This window comes from Antennarius striatus, chromosome 18, assembly GCF_040054535.1.
Source record: "Antennarius striatus isolate MH-2024 chromosome 18, ASM4005453v1, whole genome shotgun sequence".
Taxonomy (NCBI): domain Eukaryota; kingdom Metazoa; phylum Chordata; class Actinopteri; order Lophiiformes; family Antennariidae; genus Antennarius; species Antennarius striatus.
This window is the reverse complement of record NC_090793.1, coordinates 5,197,711-5,220,953: the sequence shown is the minus strand read 5'-3', so window position 1 is coordinate 5,220,953 and position 23,243 is coordinate 5,197,711. Positions and strand designations below refer to the sequence as shown.

The 23,243-nt window shown below is 42.4% G+C and overlaps 1 protein-coding gene across 2 annotated transcripts; it reads left to right on the top strand.

The window, feature by feature from the left end:
• Positions 1 to 977: 977 nt before the first annotated feature.
• Positions 978 to 23,243, top strand: LOC137611969 (tissue factor-like). 2 transcript variants are annotated; one of them, XM_068340218.1, is made up of 7 exons: positions 978 to 1,125; positions 1,372 to 1,486; positions 2,037 to 2,126; positions 10,675 to 10,781; positions 16,927 to 17,105; positions 17,702 to 17,867; positions 22,777 to 23,243. In XM_068340218.1, exons 1-7 carry the CDS (start codon positions 1,056 to 1,058, stop codon positions 22,917 to 22,919), a joined length of 870 nt encoding a protein of 289 aa, XP_068196319.1. In that variant the 5' UTR covers positions 978 to 1,055; the 3' UTR covers positions 22,920 to 23,243. The 2 variants fall into 2 exon arrangements, with proteins under 2 accessions (XP_068196319.1, XP_068196320.1); XM_068340219.1 differs by lacking the exons at positions 978 to 1,125; positions 1,372 to 1,486; positions 2,037 to 2,126 and adding an exon at positions 2,603 to 10,584.

The following is a 23,243-nucleotide window of genomic DNA, read 5'->3' as shown; positions in this document are numbered from 1 at the left end:
TTTGGATGAATTTAGGACATTGTGACCAGTTTTTATAAAACAGCATTAAGCAACTCTGTGGGAACTGTTTGTGTCATTTAGAGAAATGTGGTAGCAATTAGAAACCCCCGACTACACACACACACACGCATGCACGCATGCACGCACGCATGCACGCACACACACACACACACACACACACACACACACACACACACACACACACACACACACACACACACACACACACATTTTCTGTTTTGATCAATATATTATTTACATCTGCTCTTGGTCCATTCTTTTAACTATCTGGACTGAATAAAGGCAAATAGATGACGTTCCAAACAGGATGTATTGAGGCGCTTCGCTCCCCCACTCTGTAAACTCTCTGCTCTTCTCAGTAATGGATTTTAACATGCTCAGTTGTCAGCCGAGACCCTACACTCATGTTGTCCCTTATTTATAGTTACGCTACGGTTTACATGCCTTGCCTTTATCTATCTACATCTTTACAGTAAGTTACGCTCATATTTAAACTCCAGACACCTCACCCCATTATGTTTCATACAAGATTTTTTGTTACCTAGTCATATCTAGTCATTCTTAGTCAGAATTTTCCCAAACATTTATTATAATACGCAAGCTTCAAAGTTGAATTATGCAATCAAGGGTTAGAATAACATTTTTTTTTTCTGACTGTTGGCAAGTGTCTGCTGTGCGAGTCACATAGCAGACATTTCCCATATTTCTTTTTAAGTAGGTAGAAAGATGTATACTACATTTATGTGGATTATACACTGGACGGTTACAAAGAGAAACTTGCTGACTTTTAAATAGAGAGTCGCCTTGGCCTATTGTTTTTTAAATTAAATTGTATCTCTCATTTTGGAAAATGAGTTTGGAAAATGGAGTTCAAGCAGTACAGAAGGCTGGAATGTGGGAGGGATCAGCAGGCAGAATGAGGCGGAACCCTGACTAGTACCCCAGTGTGCCTTCTACATCTCCCACTCACTCTACCGTCGTTCTTCAACTATTTTCTTTGGATTTAAGGAAAAAGGAATTTGGGTTGTACTAACATGCTAGCGTTTTTGAAAACTTTGCAGTATCTTGGAATCTGTCTCTCTGCTTTGGTTGCCATTACTATTGGTAAGACCACATAATTACATAGAGAGATAGAGAGAGATATAGCTATAGAGATATAGTAAATAACCAGATAGACAGACAGTCTGCATGTTTGTTTGAAGCTTGGCTCATGTTCAACTTTGCTCATTGACAATGTCTGTCCTTAATTTCAGTTGAGGTATGGGGTGGGGACTTTTGTAAAGTCCCCACCCCATACGGGGACTTTATGAAAGTCAACAATGCGTAGAACATGTTACCTTCTATTTGCAGAAAAAAACAGTGTGCCAAGAGCTGACAATGTACACTGGGTGTCTTTGGACTTCAAAACCATCCTCACTTGGACTATAAAAGCGTCAAACTACACATATACTGTCCTGTACTCTGAGTGAGTTACCACACACACACACACACACACACACACACACACACACACACACACCACACCACACCACACACACTTGCGCACACATACAGTCATGAATTTTACATTATGATCTGTAATAAGACATTAATCACTTCACAATTAAACTACATTGTTAAAGTATATTATCAATACACAATTGCACTTAAACTGTTGGAAACTGCTACGATAAAATTAAGTATCCCATTCAGAGCATCAGCATTTCCACATGATTAATAATATTGCTTCACAACCAGCGTTATTCCTTAAATTTACCTACATGCTGGAGTGTCATTTATTTTTCACCTTGTATTGTTGTGAACCCTTGTAAAGGGTTCCAAAAATATAATGATGGTGAGCCTTGAAGATCACTGAAGAAGAAGGACAAGATTTTTAAGATCAAGAAGAAAAAAAAGATTTTGATTTCTAAATTCAAAAAGAAGAAGAAGAAATACACTTCAATAATCCCCTTGAGGAAATTATGTATTTACTCTTACTATATATTGAACCTGTGTGTATACTGTATGTGTATCAGGGATGATCGAGACTGGGAGGAGAATCCTGACTGCATCCGACTCCGAGAGCCAGAATGTGATCTAACCAACTACCTTGAAGCTTTTGACAGGTAGAAGCAAAAATTATATAATTCATAGGCCCGTGTAATACAAAAGTTAAAAAAGATATACTGGTAGTCTCTCAACATATGAACATAATTGGTTCAGACAGGTTATTCATAATTTGAATTGTTCTTAAGATTACTTATTAAATGTCAGTCCATATTCACCATTTGAGGTCATTTTATAACCATTACGACACTGACTCAATCTGGCCTATCTGCCACTCTCTCTCATCTCTCTTTCTCTTACCTTGTCCTTATCTTCATTTTATTACTTTTCCACCCAACCGGTCAAGGCGGATGGCCACCCAAAAGAGTCTAGGTCCTGGTCGGAGTTTCTTCCTCAGCGAGGGAGTTTTCCCCCGCCACTCTCGCTAATGCTTGCCCTGGAGGATTCAGTTGGGTTTTTCTGTCTCTTAAAGCACTTTGAAATGTCTGTTGCCATGATGAAGCGCTATATAAATAAAATTTGATTGACTGATTGATTGATAGGATGGCGGCGTGTGCACATGCAGCGGCTACTCTCTCTCAATCGAGCGGTTCTCTCGTGTTTTTTGTGTCTTGTCTCTCTGTGTGTTTTCCCATCTTGTCCATCTTTGTCATGTCCATCTTTGTCATGTCTACTTGCCCCAAGGCGCTCATACTCCTGTGAGTTTCTGCTCGACATGCGCAGAACAACTCTTTTGGACTTAAACCCAGGCAGACGCGAAAGTGCTGCGTGAGTGCGGCCTGCTCCGGAGGCCTGTTCAACCACCAACCTCCACTCCTGCACCCAGCCTGCAGTGGAAGCACCACAGGTAGAACATACGAAAGCAGAAGAAGGGCCAGCGCAGAGGCATCCGGGCTAGGCTAGCTTCTAGCTCTCACCGGCCGGCTTTCCCAACCATCACACTCGCCAACGTACGCTTGCTGGACAATAAACTGGACTACAACTGCCTGCTCTGATCATCAACTAAGTCTGTGGATGAGTGTTGTGTCTTTGTGTTTGTGCAAACATGGCTCACCAACATCGTCCTGGACTGTGCCATTCAGCTGGCCTGGCTAACATGCTGCCGGGCTGACAGAGAGCTCGTCGAGGGGGGGGAAGAACCGCGGCGGGAATGCATCAGGAATGCATGGTGCTTTGACGCTGCTGTGGTCTGCACACACTGCTCTCCTCCTGTGGAGTTAATTATCATCAGGTGCCGGCCATTCTACCTGCCCAGGGAGTTATCTACAATATTGCTAGTATCAGTATACATCCCTCCCACCTCCAGCAACAACAGGAGTGAGGCACTGAATGATCTCTACCATCACATCAGTGAGCAGCAGACAGCCCACCCCGATGTCTTCCTCATTCTGGCGGGGGACTTTAACCATGCAAACTCCAAGAATGTGTTTCCAAAATTACATTGACATATCAACTTTGCCACCAGAGGAGTTAACATCCTGGACAATGTCTATAACGACACATAAGGATGCCTACAAATCCAGCGCCCTCCCCCACCTTGGGGCATCAGACCACAACTGTTATGCTAACGCTGGCATACAGAAGACAGCTCGTTAGAGTCGTCAAACCCATGAAAAGGCAGATACGGGTGTGGCCTGATGGGTCATCAGAGGCACTCCAGGACTGCTTCTCCACCACAGACTGGAGCATATTCACCCACAACAACACCACAGAAGAGTACACTGCATACCGTCACTGCATACATGAGGAAATGCATGGATGATGTCACGGTCACCAGAACAATCTCCATTCAAGCCAACCAGAAGCGATGGCTGACAGGGGAAGTCCACAGGCTCCTGAGGGCATGGAACACGGCCTTCAGAGCTGGGGACAAGGTGGGCCTAAGGACAGCTGGGGCCAACCTGTCACGAGACATCAGAGTGGCCAAGAGACAGTAATCTAGGAGGGTCGCCACCCACTTCAGCGACAGCAGAGACACCAGGAACCTGTGGCAAGGGATTAAGTCCATTACGAACTACAAGCCCCTTCCACAGTCCTGCGACAGCTCCACCACTCTGCTGAATCAGCTGAATGACTTCTTCGTGCGCTTTGAGGCAGACAACAGCATCCCGGCACAGAAGACTCCACCCAATCCTGGCGACCAGGCATTGACGCATTCTCCGGACAGCTTGAGGCAAGTCCTCAGAATGACCAACACACGGTAAGCCCCAGGTCCTGACAACATTCCTGGTTGTATCCTGAGAGACTGATGAGCTCACAGATGTCTTCACAGACATCTTCAACATCTCTCTGAGCCAGTCTGTCATCCCCACCTGCCTCAAAGCCACCACCATCATCCCAGTCCCGAAGAAGTTGCCCCCATCTGGCTTCAACGACTACTGCCCAGTTGCACTCACTCTCATCCTCAAGACGTGCTTCGAGCGGCTAGTCATGTACCACATCAAGTCTGCCCTCCCTTCAACCCTGGACCCTTTTCAGTTTGCTTATATGTGCAACCACTCGACCCATGACACCATCTCCACTGCCCTACACTCAACCCTCACCCTCCTGGAGACCAAGGATTCATACTCCAGAATGCTGTTAATCGACTTCAGCTCATCATTCAACACAATCATCCCCCTGCAGCTCATCCATAAACTGGACCAGGTTAGACTCAACACCTCCATATGCAACTGGCTGCTGGACTTCCTGACAGGGAGACCACAGGCAGTTTGAGTCGGTAGCAACACCTCCAGCACCATCACGCTGAACTCAGGAGCCCCCCAAGGTTGTGTACTGAGCCCCCTCCTCTTGACTCTGCTGATCCACGACTCAACACCAACTTCTAGCTCAACCTCTTCATAAAGTTTGCAGACAACACGACTGTGGTGGGTTTCATCAACAACGACAATGAGACAGCCTACAGAAAAGAGGTGAGCTGCCTGGCTATGTGGTGCAAGGACAACAATCTCCATCTGAATGTGGAGAAGACAAAGGAGATTGTTGTGGATTTCAGGAGAACACGCACCCAGCATGCTCCACTAAGCATCGACGGTGCTGCAGTGGAAAGGGTCAGCAGCACCAAGTTCCTGGGTGTGCACATCTCCAAGGACCTGTCCTGGGGCCGCAACACCACATCACTGGCCATAAAAGCCCAACAGCGCCTCTACTTCCTCCGCAAACTGAGGAGAGCAAGAGCCCCAACCAAATCATGATCACCTTATACAGAGGCACCATCGAGAGCATCCTGACCAGCTGCATCACTGTGTGGTATGGCGCCTGCACAGTTTCCTGCCGCAAGACCCTGCCGCGCACTGTGAGAGCAGCTGAAAAGATCACTAGCGTCTCTCTCCCTTCCCTCACAAACATTTATAACACCCGCCTCACCCGCAAAGCCATCAGCATTGCAGGTGATCCCACCCACCCCTCTCACAGCCTTTTCAGCCTGCTGCCATCAGGTAGGAGACTGCAGAGTCAGCAGGCAAAAACTAGCAGGCTCAAGGACAGTTTCTTTCACAAGGAAGTCAGGAGGCTTAACTTCCTCCCAGCTCTGCCCCCTGCCACAACCTTGAACTCTATCTTCACCCTGTCCTGCCCTCCCCCCAGCACCTGACTACCTACGTCTCTCTCCCCCCATTAACTCAGGCACTGTGCACAGGTCACTTCCCCTACGGGATTAAAGAGGGTATAGAGATGTTTACCATCCCTGTTTTGTCTCATATTTTGTGCTGTACTGTCTGATGTACTGTCTGTGTTGTACTGCCTGTTGTACTGCCTGTTTTGTCCTGCCCATGTTGTCCTGTGTTGTACTTCCTGTTGTACTTCCTGTTGTTCTGCCTGTGTGTACTGCCTGTCTTGTACTACCTGTTGTACTGCCTGCTGTACTGCCTGTTGTACTGCCTGTTTACCGTGGGTCAGAGAGGACTGCAATTTCCTCTGTGCTGTATGTCGTGCATATACAGAATGTGTAGTATTGAATTAGTGGTCGTTAAGACTATAAATACTAAATTCAATCTATCTACTGGATACACAGGTCAGTGTCCAGAACAAACGGGACAAGAGGCTGGTAGTTAAAAAAGGAATTTATAATTTATTAAAACAGGTTACTGAGTTAAAACATAAGTCAAAACAATTAAAAGTCCGACACCAAAAATTACAGGGCAGGCCAATGTGACAAGCCTAGAGCCACACAGTATAAAAACACCTGATAGGTACTGGCACCACACAACGGCCTGTAATCAGTGGTAGTTCGCGCGAAAGTACCCAAAGGCTTCACAATCTAGTGCCCAAAACACACAATAAAATACTGGGAGTCACTGCGGACACAACAAAATACACGTGTTATGATGCCAATTAACAGGCAAGGCACTCAAAACAATAAACTATAGACTAAATAAGGCAATGACTCAAAACGATAAAAAGAAGAGTCACTAGATAAATGGAGCCACGTGCCTCCCCTTGATTCTACCACTCTTAAATAATTGTACCTGTCGGTGCAGGTGATGACACATCTGCCCTTGTAATGTGTCAGATAAAATAAAAATAAAATAATTAAAAGGGAAATAAAACAAAGGCCAGTAACTATAATAGGGAAAGAATAGTGACAGTCATCGCACTTGTGGATAATTTTATAAAAATGAACAGGAAATTAGAATACATTAATTCATACATTTTCTAAAAACCATAGTCATTCATAAAACTGTCCAACAAATGAGCGTTACCTGGCTTCACCCAGGGATTTGATCACACTAAGGTGTGGCTCAGTCGTGTGTCTGCCATTGCACTAACCAATACTAAAAAAGAACTGCATTTATTAAAATACACACAGGTGGCTGGAAGCATGGTGAAAAACAACCCCCTAAAAACCCCAGTTATTAGCTGTCCCATAGTCAGTGCATTTATATAGGGGCGTGTTATGAGCTTTCATCATATGCAAAGCTAGCACTACTCTTTAAACACTACAGATACCGCTAAACAATGTTTGGCGTGACTTACCACACCGCTGCTGCCATTACGCATGTGACAATAGTAGAGAGAGTGAGATCTTTGCTACCAGGCTGCTTAAATAGCTTCCGCCCATTCCCCTAGGTCCTAAAGGTATCCCTGTGTTACATATGGTACACTTAACAATAAAGCTGAATTTGATTTTAATGCCATTACTACTCTAAATACAAGTAACATTACCTAAGACTTACCAAAAACAATAAATATACCCTTCACCTCCATTCTTGAGTATATAAGGGTGCAACTATGCTGTGCATATTTGCAAATTTCACTGAGCCTTGTATGCTAACGGGGATCATTAGCATGACACACTTCACTTGGATCAATCTGCTGAGTAGTTGTTTTGGGTAGTTTGACCCAAAAGACCTGATTGTAAAAGATGATGTCACAGAAAAGATGATTTCACAGACCACCCCCAATCCCCCTGTTCAAAGATGGCTTCTCCATTTTGACTGGATTGCTTCTTTTTCCTCTCTCTGAAACTCTGTCTTCTCTGTCCAAAATCTGAACATTGGTATCATGAAATTAGTGTTTCTCTTCCTTAATGTCAAGGAAGACTGCTGAATGCTGTCCTGTTGAAATGGTTCTTCGGTGTTGAGCTATGTGGGGTGTGGGGTGGTTGTTTAGTTTCCCCTATGTAAACATCTGAGCATTTCTCATGACATTTACCTGCATACTCCAGAGTGTGGGATCTTTTTGGTGGACCATTCTTTGATCAAAGATCTTTCTCGGCTCAAAGTACACAGACATCTGGTGTTTGTTAAAAATCCACTGGGTTTATCCCCTTTCTGGATCTTGTGTGAGCCTTTACAATAGTCCAGCCAAGATATCCAGAAGTTTTCAGAGCCCCTTCCAGGTGTTTGTGTTTTTTTTCCTAGCCTTGTCAGCCTTGTGTTGCAGGGTCCTTATGACTCCAAGCTCATGCTTCTACAGAAGGTTGGAGTCAAAAAGAAGGTACTGGTCTGTGTGCATTGGTTTTCTTCACACCTCAAATCTCAGACTTTCGTTGTCTTCTACATGTGTCTCACAATCCAAAAAGGTAAAACTATTGTCCTTTACATCCTCCTTGGTGAACTTGATGTTGCTGCCCATTGAGTTGATGAATTGGGTGAAAGTTTGCACCTTGTGAATTCTGATTTTGACCCATGTGTCATCCACACAATGGAGCCAGTGGTTTGGTGTTCCGTTGAACAAGGTCAGAGTCCTGTGTTCCTCTTCTTCCATGTACAAAATGGCCACAATAGGAGACACCAGCGAGTCTATGGCACATCTAAATTTCTGCCTGTAGAAGCTCTTCTTTACTGGAAATTGGTGGCGCTCAAGCAGTGGTCCAGAAGTTGGCAGATCTGGTCAGGGTTGAGGTTTGTTGTGTCACTGAGGGTGTTGTTCTGTAAAAGCTGTTGTCATACTGTTTCTACTGCCTCCATTGCAGGAACACATGTGAATAGGGAGGTGACATCGTAGGATACCACAGTCTCATCTGAAACTAGTCTCAGTCCCCTCACCTTTTCCCCAAAGTACATGGAGTTCTGTATATGGTAGGGATTCTTCCCCAACAATGGGGCAGAGATGGTGGCAACATGGTGGTTACAAATAACATGTCGATCTTATATGTAAATGATATGTAACTGAGTTGATGCTGTTGACAATAAGTCTGATGGTCTTCTTTTTGAATTTTTGGGAAGCTATATATGCATGGAATGACTTCCCCAGGGTACAGATGATTGTATAGCAGGTGGTTTATGTTTTTTCTTTCTGTAGGTTCTGTAGGCATCCACAACTTTTTGTAGCTCCTGGTTGGGTTCACAAAAAAGTGCTACTGTCATTGATCGGTGCCATTACCTTGCTGTGTTATTCTCTTGTGTTCAGAACCAATGTACATCTTCCTAGATTTGCTGCAAGTAATGTTGTGCTCTTAATCAGTGCCGTCACTGCCTCCCTTTCTTGGGTGGAGAAGTTGGAAGGGGGGACCTTAGGTTCAGAAAAGGCTACCTTACCTTACCTGCTGCTACCTTAGCCCCTCTGCTTCTGTTAGGGAAAGGTTTTTCTTCTTGATGGCTGACTCAGTAGCCATAATTGGTCCACAACTGGCGAGTGCTGTGGGGTGATGGCAAAGTTCAATCTTTTGGCAAGGACGTCGTTGTCTGGTTGGGTGAGTTATCATTCTGATAAATTCCTCACCCATCTGTCCTGTGTGTTGTCTGTAGTTGGACTCACCGGTTTCTGTCTCCCGCTGAGTTATTTTGCACTTGTAGTTTTGCTTGCCCGGGATTTGAGCATAAGAAACGTATGTTTTTGCCTTTCCTTGTTCTTAAAGTATTGAGGAATTTCTACTGTCTCAACAAACTTCGAGACTTTCTCCAGGACCATAGGTGGCAAAACTGGCATTAGTTTCATGAAAGGCAGGTCAGCCTTTGTCCTTCAGGCAATCAATAGTGAAGTGGACCAGCCTCACTCTCTCGGTCGGGAGCTAATTTCGGGCCTTCTCCAGGATGATGTTTGCCCGGTGTCTCCTCGCCGTAGATCCCAGCCGTAAGCTGGTTGGGATGATATTGTTTTAGAGGTATCACAGGTTGAAACACAAGAGGCTTCTGTAGTTTGCAATTTTCTTCATTGTCCTTTTGTACTCCCCCACCACAATGACGGTGTTCCTTCCAAAGTGTTTTGCAAGATGTCTGTGTAGATTGTCATTTATCGAGGTCAAAGTTATCCAAAGTTAATCCACTGGATTTTTAAAAAAGCTTCTTGAAGATGTTTCACCTCTCATCCAAGAGGCTTCTTCAGTTCTAGTGGCAGTTGGTCTTGTCTCAGATTCTTAACCCTGAAAGGTGTGACCATTGTGAAGACCCTAGGTGTTGACTGTGCAAAGATGCCCTGAGAAGGTCCAGCACATAGTAGCATGGTTTATGATGCTAACCAGATCAGCAAAAATGAAGAGGCACAACCAAGTGTACAGCACTGGGAGAGTGTACAGCAACAGACCTCTGATAGAGGACCCAAGCTTAAGAATGACAGATACCAACATTTTGCTTATTGGTCATTTGGTCATTGCATGACCCTCTTGACATCCGATTTGGCTGAAGAATGAATGCTTGCTGCCACTGCTTACTGTTTGACTTCTTAATTTTTATGTTTCCTTTTAAACCGACTACACCTTTTTATGTTTTTATGACCTAGTCCAACCCTGCAATTGTTTTCTTTGGGGTGCTTTTGTGATCTGCCGGCACTCACTCACATGAATACTTTTATGATCTGCTGACGCTGCAGTTGTGTGAGCCTTAACCAATGTTAGCTTACCTGTCCTATTATGGCCTGACCCTCACCTGGCATTTACGTGGATGTTGATACTGCCAGAGTCTTAATCCACAATGTGGTCCAATAGAACATAGATCTGGTTTTTATGTATGTGGCCCCTTTTCCTGCCTGTTCTACCTCCTTTGAATGGTGCAATCGCCAACCTGTAGCTGCGCCAGCAGCACTCCACCCCCGATCAGAAATTACCTTCCAACCCTGCTGGCAATACATCAACCGAGGGTATGACCCGAATTTTTACCATGTTGGCTAAGCAGCAATAAAATCCATCTGGTCGGTGTTAAGTCCCATTCATGCATTCTTGTTTGACAGGGTCTACTCTGCTGATATCAGAACAGAGCCTGTTACTATGGACTACGATGATATCCTGGAAGAACTTCCTCACACTTATTCTCCACCTTTCAACCCCTATAGAGAAAGTAGGTATTTGTTATGCATGTTATGCAGTATACACACAGTCACTCAGTCACACACACATGCAAGACACACACACAAACACACACACATATACCTTAGACAACATTGTTTAACTTTGTGTGAAAAAAAAGTGGCAAGAAAATTAAGTGGTAAAAATAAAATTTAAAAAAAGAAGTTTGATCAAAAAAAAAAATTGAAAGTAATGTTGAGTATGACAACTCTTGTTCATGTCTACTTCGTAGTTCATTATTTCCTGAGGCTGCTCTGTAACTTTTTTAAAACAATCAATAAATATAGGAACTTAAAAACAAGGGAGATGTGCAGAGTTGTGGCAACTACAGAGGAATAAAGCTGATGAGCCATACAATGAAGTTATGGGAAAGAGTAGTTGAAGCTAGACTAAGGGCAGAAGTGAGCATTTGTGTGCAGCAGTATGGTTTCTTGCCAAAAAAGAGCACTACAGATGCAGTATTTGCTTTGAGTATGTTGATAGAGAAGTACAGAGAGGGCCAGAGGGAGCTGCATTGTGTTTTTGTAGATCTGGAAAAGGTTACGACAGGGTGCCCAGACAGGAACTGCGGTATTGTATGAGGAAGTGTGGAGTTGCAGAGAGGTATGTTAGAGTGGTGCAAGACATGTATGAGGACTGTAAGACAGTGGTGAGTTGTGCTTTAGGAGTTCAAGGTGGAGGTGGGACTGCATCAGAGATCAGCTCTGAGCCCCTTCTTGTTCGCAATGGTGATGGACAGGCTGACTGAAGATGGTAGTCAGGAATCTCCATGGACTATGATGTTTGCAGATGACATTGTGATCTGTAGTGAGAGCAGGGAACAGGTGGAGGAAAAGCTAGAGAGCAATGGAGAGTGTGGAAAAGAGGTGAAGAAGTGTGTACAGGCAGGATAGAACGGGTGGAGAAAAGTGTCAGGTGTGATGTGTGATAGAAAAGTTTCAGCTAAAATGAAAGGAAAGGTATACAAAACTGTGGTGAGATCAGCGATGCTGTTTGGTCTAGAGATAGTGTCACTGACGAAAAGAGGACATGAAGGTAGTTGGTGTGAGAGAAGAAGATGCAGACGACAGGGTTAGATGGAAATAACTGGTTCGCTGTGGCAACTCCTGGAGGGAAAAGCCGAAGGGAGAAGAAGAAGAATATAGGAACTTCAGATAAATTCATATCAATTTCATACTTAAAATAATGTACAGATTTAAGCCCCACCCATTTTCGGTCAAGCCACACCCACTTCCGGTTTAAGTTCCACACGTTCTGAATACAGATACTGGTAAAATAATTTAGATGAACAAATACAGACAGTCGGGATGAGCATACACCACTATCTGTATCAATATCTGTTCAGCCATCTAAATGATCTGTATCCGTATCTGTACTCAGAATGGACAGGGCTTAAACCGGAAGTGGGCGTGGTTTGACCGGAAATGGGTGGAGCTTACATCGCTACATTATTTTAAGTCTGAAATTGATATGGATTGCTCAGAAGTTGCTATATTTATTGTTAATTTTAAAAATATTGACAGAACAGCCTCAAAATTGAGATTCAAATTAATGTTTTTGATCACAAAAGTGAGAGAACTATTTACAGAAGTTTTTTATGAACTGAGAACATGAAGTGCATTAATGAATACAAGGCATGCAATAGGAAATTATGAAATACAAAACATACATGAACTAGAATTATTATACTCAACACAACTTTCTATTCTTTTCTTTTCCTTTCAATTTTTTTTTATCATCAAACTCTTTTTTTTAAATTATTTATTTGTACCGCCTAATGTTTTTGCCATTTTCTTCACACAAAGTTAAACAATGTTGATTAACACTAGAACTCTCGAGGCAGTCATTTTGAAACACAAAAGAGATCTGAGTAGTGACTGCTCAGATATTATTTGTATGTAATTTGGATTATCAGTAAAATATCCAAGAAAAAATTGGTGTAATAGGGAAAAACACATGAGGGCACCAAATTAAAACTATTGATTGAGAGTTTTATTTAATTGAACCAACGTAACTTCTCTGCAATTACACATCCTAATTCGAACTTTGAAATAAAAACAAATGTAACTCTGAAATGAAAACAAACGTAGCCTGCTTCAAAATATGTTGGTGTCATCATTAGACCTTAACATTGAAAATTATTAACTATTATGAACATTCAATAACCCTGTGATAGCTGCCGCCAGCTGGTGACACTGATGTCACGATGCCCCAATCACTCATAGTCAACACAGGTAACCTGTACTTTCCTTGTGCAGCTCCCACTACCTTATGACATTTGACACAGTTATCCTTCACTTGGCACTGCCTTCTCCTCTCCATCTACTGCTGGTCCAAATGGGGCTCCTGCACCATCATTTGTCAGGCTTTTACTTTCATGTGTCTTGAGCAAAGTTCCTTTGCAAGTCGCATTATGAGGTTCCTCTGTGACATCATCTTATTGGTGCACTTCTTGAACAGGATTGAAGCATTTATGGCAGCCAGGTTAAGAATATTACAAAACACCACTAATGGCCATCATCATGAATATTTCCTCCCCATTTGATCAAGCACATCTATTCCCACCTTGGTTCTGTTGTGGTACTGTACATAAGTCTCCAGGTTATCCTTATGGCCACTTGTGATGTTGACAGCTGTGTGGCTTGTGATTAGAATGGAGACATTTTTCCTTGGTTAGCATTGATAGATTGTTAGGGTTGCACTGTCACATTTCAGCACATCTTCAGTGTCCAGGGCCCTTTGCTGCTCGACAGATGGAGGAAGCTCTTGTCTACTCTTATTTACTGGACCAACCAGACTACTTTTCTGGGCCTTCAGTGCCTTGCAAAGTTCAAGAGAAGTAAAGAAGTTATCAGTGGTGATATTTCCCCCCCTCAACACAACTTAGCTGTGTTGACTGTTTGTGAGCAATAAGCAACAACTTGGCGTTGTAACAGCAGTGTCTCCAGCTGGCTAGCAGCCATCACAGCATTATTGAATGTTCATAATAGTTAATATTTCAAAGAAAACCTAAACAGACAAAACGCTGCATTCAGGAATGGTGACAAAGAGGAGACGAGGAATATGCAGATTGAGCTGAAGTGTAAGGAGCATTACAGGAGGAAGATGGAGAGCAAATTCCAACAAAACTAAATGAGGGATGTTTGGCATGGGATGAGATTCCTCACTGGCCATGAAAGGAAGACTGGCCAAGAGATGGATGGAGATTTACATAGGGCCAGTGAGTCAAGTCTATTTTTCAACAGGTTTAAACGGACCGACCATCCCCCTAGCTCCCCTCATAATGCCGTTCCACCTGTACACTCACTTCCCTGCACTTCTCAGCTCCTCTCTCCTGAGCCCCCTTCCACTGCACCCTCATTCCATCATCTCTACTCTATGCCTCGTTTATTTCCTATACTCCCACCGCCTCCCACTGTGCCATGTCTCATTAACATTACAGAGGAGGATGTAAGGAGTTCTGCGGCCATTGTCCAGGAAGGGCAGCAGGTTGTGAAAGACTCAGCCAAGAATGCTCACAGGTTGTGCTATGCAGCTGTGTAGTGTTTTTCAGCACATTTTTCAGCCTGAGTCTTAGCTTGATTTTGGTCACAAACATGCGTAAATCTACACTCAACAAAAGTATAAACGCAACACTTTTGTTTTTGCCCCCATTTTAAATGAGATGGACTTAAAGATCTATAATTCATTCCAGATACACAATATTACCATTTCTCTCAAACATTGTTCACAAATCTGTCTAAATGTGTGATAGTGAGCACTTCTGCTTTGCTGAGCTAATCAATCCCACCTCACAGGTATACCACATCAAGATGCTGATCTGACATCATGATTAGTGCACAGGTGTACCTTATACTGCCCACAATAAAACACCACTCTGAAATGTGCAGTTTTGTCTCACAGCAAAATGCCACAGATGCCGCAAGCATTGAGGGAGCGTGCAATTGGCATGCTGACATCAGGAATGTCAACCAGATCTGTTGCACGCGCATTGAATGCTCATTTTTCCACCATAAGCCGTCTCCAAAGGCGTTACAGAGAATATGGCAGTACATCCAACCAGCCTCACAACCACAGACCATGTGTAACCACACCAGCACAGGACCTCCACATCCAGCAGGTTCACCTCCAAGATCGTCTGAGACCAGCCACTCAGACAGCTGCTGAAACAATTGGTTTGCATAACCAAACAATTTCTGCACAAACTGTCAGAAACCGTCTCAGGGAAGCTCAACTGCATGCTCGTCATCATCATCGGGGTCTTAACCGGACTCCAGATTGTCGCCGTAACAGACTTGAGTGGGCAAATGCTCACTTTCGATGGCGTCTGGCACGTTGGAGATGTGTTCTCGTCACGGATGAATCTCGGTTTACATTATTCAGGGCAGATGGCAGACAGCGTGTGTGGCGTTGTGTGGGTGAGCGCTTTGCTGATGCCAATGTTGTGGATCGAGTGGCCCATGGTGGTGGTGGGGTTATGGTATGGGCAGGCATCTCTAATGGACAAAGAACACAGGTGTATTTTATTAATGGTATTTTGAATGCACAGAGATACCGTGATGAGATCCTGAGGCCCATTTTCGTGCCATACATCCAAGAACATCACCTCATGCTTCAGCAAGATAATGCACAGCCCCATGTTGCAAGGATCTTTACACAATTCTTGGAAGCTGAAAATGTTCCAGTTCTTGCATGGCCAGCATACTCACCGGACATGTCACCCATTGAGCATGTTTGGGATGTGCTTGACCGGCGTATATGACAGCGTGTACCAGTTCCCACTAATATCCAGCAACTTCGCACAGCCATTGAAGAGGAGTGGACCAACATTTCACAGGCCACAATTGACAATCTGATAAACTCTATGCGAAGAAGATGTGTTGCACTGCATGAGGCAAATGGTGGTCACACCAGATGCTGACTGGTTCTGAGTCCCCAGACCCCTGATAAAGCAAAAAAAACCAAAACATGCACATTTCAGGGCGGCCTTTTATTGTGGGCAGTATAAGGTACACCTGTGCACTAATCATGATGTCAGATCAGCATCTTGATGTGGCATACCTGTGAGGTGGGATGGATTATCTCAGCAAAGCAGAAGTGCTCACTATCACACATTTAGACAGATTTGTGAACAATGTTTGAGAGAAATGGTAACATTGTGTATCTGGAATGAATTATAGATCTTTAAGTCGATCTCATGAAAAATGGGGGCAAAAACAAAAGTGTTGTTTATATTTTTGTTGAGTATACATCTGGTTCCTGTGTCTGGCTCTATTACCTGCCTGTTCACCTGCCAGTGTCGGGCTTACTCGAGTACTGGGCTGTGCTTTCGCCTGCTTGGACTTGTACCAATAGAACTCCACCTCCACCCAGACACTACCTTCCAACCCCGCTGGCAATATATCCACTGAGGGTCCCGTCCGAATTTCCACTGTGGCCCAGCATGAATAAAAGCCATCCGGTCCATCTCCTGACGCTATCCATGCCCCACCAGCCATATTGTTGACTACAGCCTGTTAGTCTGCCTTGCTTGGTTGGCTGGCATCATCAACAACTGCGACAACACCGTTCTCAACTTCGTTCTGCTCAATATCCCCTCACTGACGGGTAAGGGACATCTTATTCAGGATCTCCTCACTGACCATTAGATCACTGGAATACTTCTATAATCTGCTGGCACAGCAGTCTGTGCAATCTTAGAAGAGCGCTAGCTTACTGCAACACCGAACTCAACTTCACTTTATTCAATGTTCACTCACTGACAGACGACGAACATCTCATCCAGGACCTCCTCACAGATCATAAGATAGACTTTCTCTGTTTAACCAAGACATGGCCACAGCTCAAAGACTTTATAGCTGAACAAATCCACTTACATTTGTTATTGTGTTTACAATAATTTCCCCTCAAAAAATGCAACTTATAGTTCAGTGTGACTTCTATGTATTTTTTTTTTTGTTATGCATTTTTGGCTAGTGTGACTGCTGACTGACTGCTGAATTTAGTCATTCAGACTTATACTCCAGAAAATATGTTACTTTCCATGACAAGGCACCATTCATACAACCATTTCTACACCAATATTTCAAGTAAATATTAGTGTAGTAATCAATGTCTTATTTCTGTCCTTTCTGCAGGTAACATCAGTGCTGTGAAATTTACTGTGGCCTTTGCAGATGAAAGCAGTGTAATTGTCAACATCACAGAACCTCTGACTGGCATCCATCGGCAGGGAAAGCAGCTCAGCATTAGAGACATTCTAAAAAATGATCTCAAATATAAAATTAGCTATTACAAGTCTGGAAGTTCAGGCAAGGTACAGTATTCAGCTATAAACATTTCAGTTAGTAAACATTTCAGTTATGAAATAAGGTAGTTGTAGTAGGTAGCAGAAAAACACTGAAATACCTACAAGATAGGTAGATCCATTTAAGTGGATTGACAAAACATAGAATTTGAATATCGTGCAAGCTATGGCAGGGATCCCCAATCTTTACATCATATGCAACTGATGCAAACTTAAACACTAACCTTTCATTAATTTACATTATGATTGCGACAGCGTTCTTTCTTACATTGATATGTTTTTTTCATGTATTCTTATTATTGTAAAGAGTAAGTTTTGAAAAAAAATAATATGAAAAGACTTTGTCCATATTACACATTTTCTTTCCAGTTGTCATCCTGTAACCTTTTTTTAATGAATAAAACTTCATTTTAAGAATGTCTGAGAATCTCAAAAAACCTGTATCTGTGGTTTTTCTGTTGTTATCTATTAAAATTTGAATAATAGATATACCCAAAATATGATTAATTCTGCAACTGACTAGGAAAAAAACTTAAGTATATTTTCTGATTGTAAACTAAACATGTACAAAGATTGTTCAGTTATTTCTTATGATTTCCTTGTAGAGAGACATCATATCTGACTCCAGTCTGGCAGAGGTATCTAAACTGGAAGCAGGAGATGGTTATTGCTTCATGGTTGCAGCTTTCATTCCTTCCAGACCCAAAAACACACAACATGGAGCCTGGAGTGTGCAGCTGTGCGCAAATAGAGGCAGTAATGTGCTGCAAGGTAATCACACTCGGGCTAAATACACTGTTATGCACAGCAGAAACACTACATATCATATCAGGACAGTTACATCCTCTACTGATACTAAGATGATCCCTGAAATGAAGTAGTGTAAACACATTTCCTCATTACAGTTCACGCAATGGCTGGCACCAAAGACTCCTAAATTTATGAAGGGACACTTCAAAAACACTTTCTGCGTACTGAAAGAGACATTGAAGCATATTTAGGATACACAGGTTGATACCTGCCATACTTGTATTTTATTTTTTTTTAAAAACACAAAATAATAATAATTAAGTGTTTTTTGCATAGAATGGAAACAGTGTATAATTAAATAAAATATGCAATAATAATTAAGTATCAAAACAACAGTCTTGTGGTGGATCAGATTGGTGAGGAGGATCATGAAGTCAATTTCATATGTATCCGGAACCTGATGGAGACAGCTCAGACTGGACTCTGCTCTATTCGATTTCAAATGAATGGACCTTGTTTTTATTTGGTATAGATCATCTGACATTTATATAATGCAGTGTTGTACGAACAAAGAATGTCAAAGTTGACAACCTCTGTCTAAATCAATGTTAAACAGCACTATGAAAGTAAATAAAAAATTGACTGATTAATTTGTGACACTGAACAGCATATGCTCACAAAAGCATTCAATGAAAGATAATGTTAGAATAAGAAAGCTCTTGGATAGCAGCTTCTTAGGGCCAGAGTCTATCATTCAACAATGGTGTTTGCTGGAGTTATACAGTTGTGCTTAAAGCTCAAGACTTGAATGTGTGGCAAGAGGGGGAATCTTCCAGTGCAGGACAAACGGACAAGCTGGCTAAATAGCCTTCAGGTAGTTATGTCCGCTTTGTTCCGGCGCTTCAATACACGCCCTGGAGTCGATGGGCGTTCCCATGTGAACCACTGCTCCGGAGTCCACTTCAAACATGGAAAAACCATGTGACTGATGACTGAGGCACACTCAAGTGCTTCAAAACACTAAGCGCTCCATTCACCAGGTGAAACACTGGCGTTTCATTCACCAGGTGAAACAATTTAGTGGTCCGGATCAATGGGTGATCCGAAACACCGGCGAGTCCCAGATGTGTTAAAATAGATGAAACAGTGCGGTGCGCTGCTTATTGTGTCAATAGCCCTTGGATTGATTGGATTACCATGCAGTTTGCTGACAGATAGATTGCTTTGGGTCCAACCAGGAAGAGATCCCAAGTCTGGGAACATTCTAAACTGGTGCCGCTGAACAAAGTACATATTAATTTCTAACAAACTTATTTTCAGGTTCTGTTGCTCCCACTGTAGAAAATAATAAACCACACACGTCATTTTCAGTTTGTAGGTGAAGAGTATGCTTTATTCCCAGCACCAGACGTACAGTAACAACACATGCTTTCTCATGTTCCCCAGTCTTTGCTGAACAAAGACTCGTGGCTCATTGTGTAAACACGATGAGACCGGCCGGTGAGATAATTAAAGTTGCGTTTTCAGACCATCGTCATCGACAATGAGGGATTGTGGATAACACGAGAGCTAAGGTAACGCAAACAAATGAAACATGGCATTTTACCAGAAAGACCAGAAAGAAAGTTTTTCCTCTTGTATTCTGGCATGTGATACGGGCGTAGTCCTCCCTGAGGGGGAGTTTGTACAGGCTACAGTAGCAGTGTGTGGTTATATCCTGGCTCAGAGCTGCACACTGAAAGTTCCTCACAAGCTGTTGAAGTCAGCTAGCATTTGACTAATTAGTTAGGCTACTTCAGTCGTGTGTATGTGTGTGTGTGTGTGTGTGTGTGTGTGTGTGTGTGTGTGTGTGTGTGTGTGTGTGTGTTTGTACATGCAGCTCTTCGATCACTTAGAAGAGCTAAAGCTGCTTTCATTCACCAAATAACAGATAATTATTCTGAATTAGTAATTAATGTGCAAGTAGTTATGTGTTTGCTGTGTGGCTGGGGATAGCCTCGGGCGGACACACACACACTCACACACACACACACACACACACACATACACACACACGCAATTGACTGAAACAGCGCTAACTAGTTAGCCAAATGCTAGCTGACTTCAGCCGCTTTTGAGGAACTTTCAGTGTGTTGCTCTGATCCAGGTTGTTATCACACACTGGTACCGTAGCTTGATCACGAACCTTTGCAAAGTACATACTGCACTTTGATGCTACCAAATAGTTGATAATTGAAACTCAAATGTAGACAACTATTTTCGGGAAGTTGAATGGTGCTTCATATAGTTCAAGCTGATTTGGAAGACAACTTCAAGTAGTACTTACGTTTTCATGGAAAGAATTCTGGCTGATGTGTAACATAATGTACTTATCCCTCTGTAGAGGGCTGCATGTAGAATATTCAGCATTACCACCCTTGTTGCAGTCACCATTCTACAGGAAATAGTCACCAAAGGACTGTTATAGACAGAACAGAGTACTCCAGGGCTGAAAAATATATATTTTTAGTCCCTCTTCCTTTACAAACTCCACGACAGCATACTTTATAACAGTGTTTTTCAACTTTTTTTGAGCCATGTCATACTTTTTTTCATTCCAAAAATCATGTGGCATGTGGTAGTTTCTCAGTTTGTTTAAACCTCGTCAGGGTGAAACCTCAACCTATTTAAATTAACACAAAGTTGACATCTTTGCAGGAAGACACACAACTCTCTGTCTCTCTGTCTTTAGTTTTTATAGCAGTTAGACTTCAAAAACTCACCACATTCAGATATGTCGTGGAAAATGGTAGCACTGTCAGAACTACTGCACACACACATACACACACACACACACACACACACACACACACACACACACACACACACACACACATGACTGAAGTAGACCTAACTAGTTAGTCAAATGCCTGCTGACTTCAACAGCTTGCGAGCAACTTTTAATGTGTAGCTCTGAGCCAGGACATTACCGCACACCACCACCTAAGCCTGAATGAACTCACCGGCGGGGAGGACCACTGCCATATCCGGGTGGACAATCAAATATGACTCAGGATGGTCAATTTGCTCTATCAATTACCCCAGTGATGACGTAAGGTTCGGCGCTGTGGTCATTCCGATTGTTTTTGAGTCTGCTAGCCACAAATCCAAAAGGTTCCAATTGTCTATTGATGCAGGAAGCGTTTTTTTTCTCCAGATTCTAGGATTTGGTAGTATTAGGAGGACCACTATCTATATGTAGACGCCTGAAAAAAAATTTTTTTCTTACAGTTTTTTTCAGTCACTAACAAGCGTTTGTCCAAACAGTAGTCACATTTTCTAAACTCTTAACACAGGCTCCCACCTAGAAAGCACAGTTGTCCAAATGGTTAATTTTCTTCTCAAAAGTACATTGTGTTAAATAAACACTAACTCTTCATTTCAAAATAGAATACATCTTTTTCTGCAAACACACTTTACCAAAACACTGGATATTCGACTCAAGCTGACAGTGGGAGGTGTCAGCTCACCTCTGGAGCACTGCCAAGGGACCATTGAGCAGGGTGCTGTCACCCTTAGAAGTTGCTCATTTGGGTGCACCGTAAATGAGTGGCCCGCCACTCTACCGCCCCCTGCATGCATACAGGACCCGTGTGTGTGTGTGTGTGTGTGTGTGTGTGTGTGTGTGTGTGTGTGTGTGTGTGTGTGTTCAAGGCCTGTACACACTTATATATACACGTGTGAATTACTAACATTAGAGTGTGCCACTAATTTCCCTTTGGTGATTAATTGAGTATATAAAATTTTTAAAAAAGAAGAATTTAAAATATATATATATTCAATTGTTTGTTTATCAGCTGTGATAGATATTTTTTGAACTGATATCATTACAGAAGCAGAGGTTTTTATACTGTATCTAAGGTTTTGAATATTGTTGTCTCTATTGTGGGATGTTGTGTGTTAACATCCGAAAATAATAGAAAAACAATCCACTATTTTGTTGGGAGGTATAGTTTGTCTTAAGAAAATTAAAGCATTGTGGAAATATGTTCATTGACTGCATATTGTGTGAAAGCAACATGAAATGTGTGATGGTATGGCCACAAAAGACCGATGCTGTGCTAATTGTGTTTAGAGTTTTGAAAATGTGACTGCTGTTTGGACAAACGCTTGTTAGTGACTGGAAAAAAACTGTAATAGGATCCCATTAAGGCTCACACAGAGTGTAGTGCCAACAGATAAGGTGTTCCAGTGAGTGAGTGACGGCAGATCGCAAATACACACCAGCAAAGGCCATTGCTGGATCAGATTGCATCATAAAACCATAAAATATTTTCAGTGGTTTAAAAGTTAAGAAGTTGACCAGCAAGTAGCGGCCGTGAGGTACGCCAGCATTCACTCATCAGCCGAACTGGAAGTGATATGAACAGTTATTCAGATAATTTTAGCATAAACAACATAAAATAAAACTTAACCAAATTACTTCAATTCACTAAATTCATTGAACTCTTTGTCCTCTGTGTCACTGCTGAGCAACTCCACCAACTCTGGTGGAATTCATTTTTGAACTGTGATAGAGACTTTCTGCTGCTCAATTACTGTTTTTGGCTACATATTTCACTGCTTGGAGCTCGTAATTGGTTTTCTTTTTGGATTTATTTATGTTCAGTCTCCTTAGTTGTCTTTATAAGTTGATTCTGAAATTTTCAGTGGTGGTGCAAGAGTATTAGATGTAGCAGATACCGCCACACAAGCCTAGAGCACCCTCTCGTGGCTGTCAGTGTGAAAACAACAACGGTAAATTAAGACATTACACCCAAGTCACAATATTAGTCCTTAAGTTACCTGACATGGTCCTCAACTGATGCCAATACAAGCATGTTCATTGGAAACATTGTTCCCCAGAACCAAACTTTAATGTGTTGTACTGTGACTCTCATTGTCCCTGCAGAACTGAATCTTGGAGCGTGGGTTGGAGTTGTCTTCACCTTAATTGTGGTCCTCGTCATCACTGTTACTGTGACGGTCCTTTGCTGCAGATGCTACCAACAAAGACAAAGCACTCACACATCTCAAACATCTGCACCGATTTAGTGTGTGCATGCTTGTGTGGGTGTATGTGTGCGTGAGTGCATGTGTTTGTTTGTCCTTTCTGTATTTAAGGCATAGCCTGTGTATTTTTGGAATTTTTCTCATGTGTGTGAAAGAACAATGTGAACAACCTTATACACCAAAAAAAAAGAAGTAATATTTTAGAAAATCATATGCCAACAAAGCTACTGTTTCAACTGGAAGATTTGTAAAAGCTAATCATCAATAATTGAATTGCTTTGCTTGTAGTGGTTAATTGAATATACTGTACAATATGAGTCACTTCTTTTTTAATTAAAATTGTATTCAGACCAAATGTAAAGAACA

Excerpts from the sequence above, each read along its gene's own strand:
- LOC137611969 (XM_068340218.1), top strand. The coding sequence starts at position 1,056 with ATGCTAGCGTTTTTGAAAACTTTGCAGTATCTTGGAATCTGTCTCTCT. Across the intron at positions 2,127-10,674 it reads TACCTTGAAGCTTTTGACAG|GGTCTACTCTGCTGATATCA; the intron begins GTAGAAGCAAAA and ends CTTGTTTGACAG. Across the intron at positions 17,106-17,701 it reads AGTCTGGAAGTTCAGGCAAG|AGAGACATCATATCTGACTC; the intron begins GTACAGTATTCA and ends ATTTCCTTGTAG.